Source organism: Monomorium pharaonis, chromosome 10 (genome assembly GCF_013373865.1).
Source record: "Monomorium pharaonis isolate MP-MQ-018 chromosome 10, ASM1337386v2, whole genome shotgun sequence".
Lineage (NCBI taxonomy): Eukaryota > Metazoa > Arthropoda > Insecta > Hymenoptera > Formicidae > Monomorium > Monomorium pharaonis.
In genome coordinates, this window is record NC_050476.1 from 18,000,008 (window position 1) to 18,011,277 (window position 11,270).

Genomic DNA, 11,270 nt, shown 5'->3' on the forward strand with positions numbered 1-11,270 from the left:
CATATAAGATCTTGAAATACATTAAACATATAAATTAATTACATAAATGTTACTTAACCATAAAATTATATCAAGAAATTTAAGTACAGTTCTTTAATCCATTATCGCCCAATTAACTATTCTTGGACATTGACGTCTCTTTTAACCTTTATAGCTTTTGTAACTTCTAGAATGACGTTTTTTAAAGCGAATCATCCATTTACATATTTCTTTTTGCTTTAAGATATTATTTAAAAATAATTTTAACTTTAATGCGAATTTAAAAAAAAATTTTTTTTTATCTAAAAGAACTCGCAATTTGACATGAAAGTAAAATCTTTTGATAGTTTTAAAAATGCTCAGAACAGAAATTTATTTTATAATTTGAAAAATTAAAAAAGAATTCTTTTTAAATTCTGCGTGCTATCTGGGTAGTAGTGTTGAAGTTTGGTAGTATCGAGCTCACAAATCGGTTGTGGACAACAATCTGGATATGTTTTGCTATCATCGATGGATGTGTAACCAACAATTTTATAATGCAGTCCACAAGTTGATCTAGCACAACTGAAACAAAAATGGAATAAAGTTAGATTATAAGAAAGAGACTGGGAAAGTTTGCATTAACAATCGCAATACAATTTTGCAGTTGTGCAGGCTCCGTTATGACATGGGAAGTGTTTAATTAAGAATTTGTGTAAAAATATAACGAATGATAAGAAGTTAAGTGATAAGGTATTGAATAACAGTTTTAATTCTTTTATAAAAATGTAATACTGGGCAGTATTAAATTGGTCAATAATTATTACTTATTTTAAGTATTAAAAGTACTAACAAAATGCTTTTAATAATTAAAATAAGTATTAATTACTGGCCAATTTAATACTGCCCAGTATTATATTTGTATAAAAATTTAACTAATTAATTATAAATTATTTAAAAGAAATATAAGATATTTAATATATGATACATAATTATGTATTATCAGGGAGATTACAATGTAGTATAAACGCTTCTAAGAGGCATATGTAAGTGTATTGTATGTATTAGATATTTAATGTTGCTTTGAGGTAACTTTATTTATTAAAGATAAAACATATAATATCTACATAATTATGTAAAACTTTGACTTACGTGAGCAAAGTTATTCCGCCGTTTATATCACAAGTCACGTGTGCGCATGGACGTGCCGTATGTGTACCCACGTTAAAAACTTGGGCTCCGTATTGGCAGTCACCTAAATGTATTTCAGTAAATAAAAGCATCTGATGAATGTAATCCAAATAATATTTGCGCCCTATTATTAGCTATGCAACCCAGTTATATGTTTCAGAATTATCACAATTCATGTAATTTGCAAATCTATAAGGATTTATCTCAGACAATACACATTTTAAAAACGTATTAAAAATGTATGTAGTTGAAGTATGTATATTAAAACATCCAAATCAAATCCTTAAACATCTTTAGAATATTTTAAAAAGATATCTCGTGTTATTTTTTTAGACTAAAAAATGTCCATTTTAAGTTCATACTAAACGAACAAAAATTGGACCTATTTTAATTATTAAAAAAATTTAAAACAAAGATAGATATATGTCTAGTGTTTGCTTTTAATACAAGTTAAAGGTTTTGGTTTCTTAGCAATTAATTTATTGCGCAAATATACCAACAAATTAATAGAGCTATTCTATAATAGCTGTTAATGATCCTAAAGTTCTGTATCGTTACAATGTTATTACATAGATATTAATTTGTTATTATATTTTGTATAATTAATAAATTGTTAACAAATTAAGTTTAATTCGTTTTAAAAACAAACATTTACTTAAAAAAAATTTTTTTAATGATTAAAATAGATTCAATTTTTAGTGTTTTTAGTTTTTAAATACAACATAAATTTTAAAACCAATTTCTGCTAATTAAATAACCATATTAATAAAACAAACGATTAAAAAGAACTCATATTATCATTGTTTTGAAACTTCAATGTTCATTACAAGAATATGCGATAAAAATTTGGGATTCTATTTTAAAATTTCTAGATAATTTTAATATATTGTTTATATTATATATATTATTTAATATTAAGAGGCGCGTCTATCCTTTTTGTTTACTCCTTATCTCGCTCTATCGAGGCAATAGAGAAATGATACAGCTAAAATTCGTGAAGACCGTGAGGATTTTGAACCTGATCTAGACCAATTCTCAAGCAAATGTTTTTCTCATACACAAAATTTTCTTAAAATTTAATTTCTCAATCTCAAATCTGGTAATTGTGGGATAATGTGTAACCTTGAGGAATTTTAATTACTATACTGTTTAGTAAAATTTACTAAAAATATAATAAAATTTCTTGAGGTCACACTTTATTCTACAATTATCAGATTTTAAAGGTAAATTTTAAGAGAAAATTCTCTCCGTGTACATGCTACTATTTTTATTATATGTCAAAAAGAATTGACATTTATTTTATACAGGGATTTTTTTAACGTCCATAAAATAAACATTTTTAAAACGTCCAATTATAAATATACATTTGGAACGTACAATAATGTATGTTCTTAAAACATTTGTATTACACATAAACATTTGAATAAAATAAAGATTAAATAATCGGACGTATATGTTGTGTGTTGTTTGAGATCATTGAAATCGCGATTATACATACAATACAATCTGTGTGATAATTCTGTTTACGTAGCAAGAGACTTTTAAAAGAATATCAATAAGAAACAATATCGCATTGTTTATAAATTCACTAAACTGTTGTACATACTTATTGTAATATAATTTTACAATTTTAGGAAACATACTTATTAAATATAATTTTACAAAATCAAAAAACACCTATTTATTATTACATATACTTTCAGAAAATGATGAATTAATATATTTGCAACCTTGTACTTGCGTAGCAAAATGAGCCAATCCACACAACAGCAAGATCTTGCAGATGTAATCTTTCATTTTTCTTGCTTAATATTACTGAAAAGAAGGGACTATATTAAAATTTTAAAAAATCACTTTTATATATATCGTTTCTCCTTCCTTGAAAGCATTGCGATCTTTAAGAGAACATTTTCGCTTCTACACGAATAAGGCACGGAGCAAAACGTGCATTTTTGTACGTGGCGATAGCAAGACGATAAGAAAGAAGGAGGACCAAATCAGCGTTTAGGCTCGCCGGTATTTATTAAACAGAAAAATATACATTAGCATAGAAAAACGTTAATTTATATTTAATGTGCTACTTTTATATGCTGTGTAGATAAATAAAACATAAAACAAATTATATGTATTTAAATTATTGGGAAAACATCAAAGAGTCTCGCTTTGCGTGGAAAGTCGAAAACTGATGTGAATTAAAACAATATAGACTTCATGTCGAGTTCTATTCAATAAATAAAAAATGTTATATCAATCTTTTAAATTAAAACATTGTTATATGGATTTTATGAACATTATGATGTAATACTCGTATTTTATAAATGTTTTTGAATTATTTCTTTATAACATAATATTTCTAAAAGTCACACTAACACTGTAAATACATTATTTTTAACGTTTTATTTAAATATTTTTCATAATATTTTTAATATGTAAATTTATGTTCTTTTGCACTATTATGTCGTATACTGTCGCTCTTGAATTGCATTAATTATTTAAACTAAAATTTTAAAATAATATATAATTACATTAATAATCAATTTAATTGATAATAATGATACTTAAGTCGTTTACATATTTGCAATTGGTACAGAAAAAGATTGCATTTCAAGACAAACAGTACATGCAGTCTAATAAATCAAAATAATATATTATTATATACATATTTTGATGAAAAATAATATTAAACTCAAAGATCCAGTCTTAATCACCTTGATAGAAATATATTGATGAAATATTTCACAAAAATTTTTTTATTTGATCCCTTTTTATTATTTATTAAGATTTATTAAAATACATTAAAATTCATTAAAATTTATTAAAATTTATTAAAAATTAATATTTAACATTTGTTAAAATTTATCAAATTTATTTATTTAATAAATAACAATGTAATAAAATAAATTTTATAAATTTTAAGAAATTATAACAAATTTAAATGAGTATATATATATATATATATAGAAATTTTAATATATTTTAATAAATTTAATAAATTTCAATGAAACAGATCTCCCCTCTCTCTCTCTCTCTCTCTCTCTCTCTCTCTCTCTCTCTCTCTCTCTCTCTCTCTCTCTCTCTCTCTCTCTCCCTCTCAATAAAGAAAGATATTTAATTAAATATTTTTATTAGGACATACATATAAACAATTTTTTATTTTCTACTTTCAAGATCACGCATAAATTTTCTTTAATCTTAAAGGAGAGATAGCACATGATGTTTAAACAGACAATGGTGGGGATTGAGCCAAACGCTATCCATGCACTACCTTGAAGGAAGTAGCATGGATAGCACGTGTTTATAACGTCGAACGCTACGGATAGTGACGTCATCATAATTTTGACAGCGCTCCAACGTCTCCGCGAACAGCGGTAGTGCTGCGTAGCGCTAATAGCAAATTCCCCGAACACACCCTAATTAGTCGTTCCAATAAAAATATTTAATAATTTTTTAACATATGTTTGAAAAATATTAAATATGCAAATAAAAATATATATAAATATGTTATAAATAAAATAACTTTAAAAGAAGGAGACTAATACTACGCATGCGCAAAAAACCCGGCCCGATCAGCAACACTGATCCGGGGTTGGACTATCGAGTGAATTCCTTGCTTGATCTTTTCCGAGTTAACCACCAGTGATGTCGCGTGTAAAAGTGAGTCCGAAAATAAACAAGAAAAGTCTAAACAAAAGGCGAGAATCCCGGAGATGGAACGAGAGCGAGCATCGAGAAAATTCCATGTCGGTAAGATTGCCATGTCGTCGATTCTCTGTATAAAGTTACGCGTGATCGGTGGAACGTATTCATGTGCTGGAATCGAGCTTAGTGTTTGTGTGAATGCGCCGAAAAAAGTACTTCAATGATTAATATTTAGAGTGAGCGATCGATCTCCATGCGGACGATCTACTGCCGCATACTTCCCGCTAGCTGTGTATTATCGTATCGCATTGTGTCTCAGAAAACACACGTAATTCCGAGCGAGGTTGCAGAAGAGCCTTTGGTAGCGACCGAAGCACGGTGATCCGTGCCGCCATATTGATTAAAGCACGTGTACGTTCAAGCTGGTTCCAGCGTAATTTTTATAAAATCTAGGACCTGGATACATACTTTTGCATAACTCATAATATACAACTCATAAGAAAATTAACCGATCAGATTCGCCTTCTATCCTAGAGAGAGAAATAGGCAATTATAATTTATTAACGCTTTATACGTCAGACAATGGGTGCCGGTTCGTAACTTTGCTTTTTTTATGTAACGCGGTTACTTGCTAGTGAGAAACTTTGAGAAACGTCACAGCGTGTAAACGGAGCAAGATAGGGCATGCGGAGAAAAGTCATGTGTTATTGTCGTGGCCGGAAACGAAGTGTTTTGATTCGGGTGGCATTATTGTTGGGGCTAACCTTAGGCCTGTTCTTTTTAGCTGCACTGCTGCACTGCTGCACTGCTGCACTGGTGCAATAAGTTAAAATGAGAAAAAATATATTTGTCTCACTTTAAACTTGTTCTGCACCAGTGCACCAGTGCAGCTAAAAAGAATAGGCTACTTGTTGGATTCTATTCTAAGGGCCAAAGCACAAAATATGGCGTAATGATTAAAACAGTCGTAGTCGTAGACGTAGACAACGCACAAACTTGTCGCACTACCTAAATTAAAAAATACCTAAATTTATTAAAAAAATAAAAACTTTAAATTTATTCACTTTCAACTTTAAACTATTATAAAAAAAAAAGAAAAAAAAACAGAAAAATAGAAAGAAACGTTCTATATGTAACATAAGAGAGGTAGGACATTCTGAGTTATCGACATGTTTTATAGATGTTTCTGAGATATCCCGCTGCACAACATCACACTGCTACAATGTCACGTTGTCGTAATGTTTCTGAAACGTAATTTTGTTCAGAAAGACCCAACCTTGATAATATTGTAATGCATACTTTTATACCATACAACACAAAATATTTTAGTAATGTTGTACAACATTTCCAACGCTTTTGCAATAACATTGTAATATTCTATATTGTACAAAAATTGTGATATATGCTAAAAGATAATATAATAGTTTCTATCTTTCTTTCAGAATGAGAATATGACAGATAGCCCATATTATAATGGTTTCTATGACAAAAAAAGATCCATTCGATGTACAGATATTGAGGGTAATGAGACAACTGTCGAGTTCATTTATCAATTTGTAAAGAAGAGCTACAGCTATCAAAATGACTCCATTGATTATTGTAGTGAATTTTATACTAACATAATTGGTCCACCTGAAAGACATTTATGTTATGAATATATAAGAAAGACATTTGACGCTCACCTGGTACCGCTTACTGTTTTCTAGAAAATATAATAACATTCTATTTTTGTGCTACAAACTGAAATAATATTTAACTTTTTTTTCTAATTCAGATATTGTCTTTATTACCCAGAAAGAATTACACAGATGTTAGGTATCATGATTTTAGTAAGATGGATCCTAAAATAATCGATAAAATTTCTATTAGTACGTATAAGAATTGATATATAAAATATTGTTAATTAAAGAATATAATTTCCTGTTTTAAAACAGTAATTTTTTTTATTTTGAAGATATTGAGTATCATGTTGCTGTATATCCAATCAGAATTACTATATTTGATACAGCATATAAATTGAAGGAGGCAATTCAAATTTGGGCTCAAGATCCTGACAACCAGTGGTTCCTGTTGGGGTATTATTCGCTGTCAAAACATAGGTTACGCGGAAAAATATTACCTTCTATAACTCTACATCCATGCAATTTTAAAACTAAATTGCTCAGACTGGTATTTAACCATAGATTGGAAGAACACAAGCTAAATGCTATAATGCTTATCGGAACATCAGAGTTGATACTTTCTAAAAACCCTGAAAAAGAAGAAAATTCAAAATTTTTATCAAAAAACGTTGGTCGACAATTCTGGGGTATATATAATTTCAGCTATATGCGCTCTATCAGAACACATCCCACCGATATGCTTACATGTGTTCACAGGGATATACTCGACCTTATAGACAATTTTCATGAATATGGCACTATCTGTAAAAGGTTAATAATTTTTATATTTTTTAAATGAAATTAATTTTGTTTTAATTTTATGTATTTGCAGAAATATAGTAAAGAGTTTTCATAAAGATCAGCTTGGACATAAACAAATATCTTATAATGCCTTCTTAGGTTATATACAAATTCATAAACAAAGCTTAACAGTTAAAGATTATTCGAATTATAATGAATTTATGGAAGATCTTAAATTCTTATGGGGTAAATCTAAGAAATCATATGACAGTTTCTCAAAGCTTCCGGTAAAGTATATCTTAAGAAACATACTTCTCAAATTATTTATTGTAATATTACATTAATATTTATCGTATATATCTTTGCAGGATGATACAATTTTAAATATATTAAAAAATTTAGACTTGAGGTCGTTATGCCGCGTAGGTAGAGTAAATAAACGGTTGAATAATTTAACACGAGATCCTTTTCTATATACCAGCTTGAACATGCGGAATATACACTTTACATATTGGCGCACCAATCTTTGGCATAAATTTCATTACTTTGCGCGCAGATGTAAATATTTAAAAGAGTTAGATCTGTCATATTGTGACATTCCTGTTGTGAAATTTAATGTGTTTATTCATACTTGCGGCAAGCGTTTAACGCATCTAAATTTAAGTCGTTGCCGATGTGTTAACAACTCTGTCTTACGTCAAATTTCAAAGACTTGTCCAAATTTAAAAGGTATAAATAAATATACAAATATTATTACGAATACGGATAAATAACATATAAGTAATAAATGTACATTTTTTTAGAATTGAATTTAAGTTGTTGTCGTTTCGTAAATGATAAAGGATTTTCTTATCTTGAAAATCTAAGGTATTTGGAGTGTTTAAATCTTCAGACTATAGAAAAAATGCAAACTAAAACTCTTTGCAAAATATTGCAAAGAAATCAACAGCTACGTAACTTAAATTTAGCAAACACAAATTTAAACATAGACGAGATCATAGTGGAATTAAAAAATTCGTGTCCAAATTTGGAAACAATAAATTTACAACGGATAACAATTACATCAAAAAGTATTTATGCCTTGGCTGATTGCAAGAATCTACAAGAAATATATTTTGGTTGGCTCTAGTACGTATGTGATATAATTCTTTTTAAAGTACATCGCTAATATTCTCTTTATTGAAAAAGCGACCGCAAAAATCGCCCGTTTCGTGGACATCGAGTTTTGATACGATTTTAGTGATAAATGATTGTGTATCATCAAACATTTATCCCCTAAAAATTTAGAATTGAGCATACCTTTTATTGCTGAGATATGAAGGGTTAAAGTTTATATCATTCACAAATAAATGTTACGCCATTTACACGTTCAACATAAGAAACTTTAGGTTTAATAGAAAAATCGCAGAATACTATTATTGTTAACAATTTTTTCGTAGCTTAATAACAATTATGTAATCTGTAAAATATCTCGGTGAAAAAGCTACTACTACTAAAACTATTAGAAAAATTATAATAAATACCGCAGCGTTTCAAAAATTGGTGATGTGTTTGAAATATTGTTATAAGATTATCAGATTTATAATATATAAGGTAAGATAAAACCGCGTTGACATAAGATAACGTTAATAAAATACTCCTGTATATACATGTACTCGTTCAGAGACCGCAGAGATAGGTATTCGACATCGGTTAAAAAACATTTTCTTGAAAATCGCAAGTTGACCTCTAAATGACATTCACAATTCTGACTTAAACGTCGATTTGTGATCACAATAAATTAGTCTTCTAACAGATAAATAAATCTTATTTGAAACATTTTTTTATATGAAAAATGAGATTTTTTATGTTGAACGGATAAAATGGCATACCCTTCATTGGTGTATAGCGACCAATTTAATCCCTCATATCTTAGTAATAAAAGGCTCAATCTGAAATTTTCAGAGAATTGATGTTCCATAATTATTTACCGCCAAAATCGACTCAACTTTGATGTCCACGAAACGGGCAATTTTAGGCCTGTTTTTGCGGTCGCTCTTTGTATATTTACTTTTATTGCATGCATTTTGATACAACTTTATTAATCTCCTGTTTGCGCTAAAAGACCATAGTAATTTTATGACTTTTTTGTTTACAGTGACAGCATAAAAAACGAAAATGAAGAAGATCTAAAGAAGAGCTTTCATAGATTGTTTTCTTCTCTACGTTTAGAAAAACTCGACATAACCGATTGCGATGTCAATCAAATTATTTTGGATAGCTTAAAGCTGTGCGAAAACTTAAAAAGTTTAACCTTTAACGGACATACTGAGAAATTTGACTCCAACATTTCTTTTAAAATGGAGAGAATTGATGGTAATATGTATATTATACCTATTCGTATGACGTGTTAATGATAGCTGGTTTATTATATAGCAGAGAACAACTCGTGCAGTTCTCTACTAAGATTGAAACAATTTGGCTGTCTCTGACATAAACAGAGATTTTAACAAATAACCTCCCTGATAATAAAAGAGCTATAAAAATTATTTTTCTAAATTGTTTCCAAAAAATTGATTAATTTATTGACGTCAGAAATAATATCAAAATCAATCTTTTAATAGCAGTTGTAATATGTTTATATTCTGAGATATTTTTATGTATGGCGTGAATTATATCGTGATTGGTTTATTAATCATTTATATTGTTTAATTGACTTAAAATATTTATGAGCGCTGTTTCTTGATTACGTCTTTAATTATTTATTGTTAATATTTATTATATGTATTATTTTAATTAGATTAATCACAAATCAAAGTTTGCATTATTATTATACAATAAAATTATTATTAGATTTTTTATTATGATTTCATTTTCTGGAATATCATAACCGAAAGTGAGTTTGACAGCTAACATCAAATTTTTGATAAGGGCCATTTACAATGGAGTGTTTTAGCCGTAACAGCGCTAAATCTACGGTCATGCTGTCTACAATACAGACGACGTAGCAGTTACATAAAAGCCGCGCAGCTATTATAGAGAGGCCACCATCAAAAACTAACCCTGAATGCCTGAACGCTCATCGTAAGCACGCACTGAATAGGCTCAATGTCTGCTGTAGGCATAAGCAGTAAAGCAGTACAAAATGAAAACATTTTCTACGACCACTGCTACGGCCTACGACTCTCCATTGTAGATGGCCCTTAACAGCACCGCGACATTAACGCGTCGACAGTTTGCGTCACACGGCACGTTTCCTTTAAGTATACTGGTGTGGCATCGCTATACTGTCGCGTGATATTTGAATAAATATCTTATTAAATATAATTAATACAAATTAGTTTGTTGTATTACGAGTGCGATAGGTCAGCTATTTCCTACGAGTTCGGTGAGCAGACGCACGAGACGAAGGTGAACGAGTCATAGCATAGTCATAATATTCAAAATACATAAAAATAGCAAATTTATGAAACTGTAATTACAAATTTCTCAAAATTACAGCGTGATGATCAAAGTAATTTTGGGGAATTGGATTCGTATTTACCATTTAAGAACCTATATACTGGAAATAATTCTCATTTTGTTGGAACAATAAAACACATTTTTTGTTAAACCGTATAATCAAATGTACTGATGACATCAGTTTTTCAATCGTATGTTTTATTCATATGGTCATTTAAAAATCAGAAATTAGTTTTAAAATATGTGTTGTATATGTAAAAACTTAAAGACTAAATATAGACCTATTTTGATCATTTAAAAAATAAAAAAATAGACGTAGGTAGAGTGTTCGTTTTTAATGCAATTTAACGTTGTTTTTTAACAATTTTATTACATAAAATATATTAAAAGATATTTACACAATAACATTGAAATAATACAGAACTTTAAAATCATTAAGAGTTACAATATTAATTTGTTTTTATCATTTACAACTATCTTGGACAAATTTTTTAATGAATAAAATAGGGTCAAATTTGATCCGATTAGTACTTAAAATGGACATTTTTCTGATGTCCAAAAAGGTAACAAATGTCAACAAGTGTAACACAAAATGTCTTTAAAATATTCTAGAGATGTGTAAGTTTATCTGATTTGGAC

General features: G+C 28.7%; 2 protein-coding genes across 3 annotated transcripts; one reads left to right on the forward strand and one right to left on the reverse strand.

Annotated features, from left to right (window-relative positions):
- Positions 1–50: 50 nt before the first annotated feature.
- On the reverse strand, positions 51–3,931 carry LOC114255374. Its single transcript, XM_028193892.2, has 3 exons — positions 2,880–3,931; positions 1,111–1,213; positions 51–543 (listed from the first exon to the last, which is right to left on the reverse strand). The coding sequence occupies exons 1-3, from the start codon at positions 2,944–2,946 to the stop codon at positions 372–374; spliced, it is 342 nt and encodes a 113-aa protein (XP_028049693.1). The 5' UTR covers positions 2,947–3,931; the 3' UTR covers positions 51–371.
- A 348-nt stretch (positions 3,932–4,279) lies between these two features.
- On the forward strand, positions 4,280–9,867 carry LOC118647568. Of its 2 annotated transcripts, XM_036292659.1 has the most exons (9): positions 4,280–4,893; positions 6,231–6,473; positions 6,563–6,656; positions 6,743–6,887; positions 6,972–7,220; positions 7,282–7,477; positions 7,559–7,919; positions 7,994–8,318; positions 9,328–9,867. In XM_036292659.1, the coding sequence occupies exons 1-9, from the start codon at positions 4,789–4,791 to the stop codon at positions 9,581–9,583; spliced, it is 1,974 nt and encodes a 657-aa protein (XP_036148552.1). In that variant the 5' UTR covers positions 4,280–4,788; the 3' UTR covers positions 9,584–9,867. The 2 variants fall into 2 exon arrangements, with proteins under 2 accessions (XP_036148552.1, XP_036148551.1); XM_036292658.1 differs by having other exon boundaries at positions 4,282–4,893; positions 6,743–7,220.
- Positions 9,868–11,270: the final 1,403 nt, after the last annotated feature.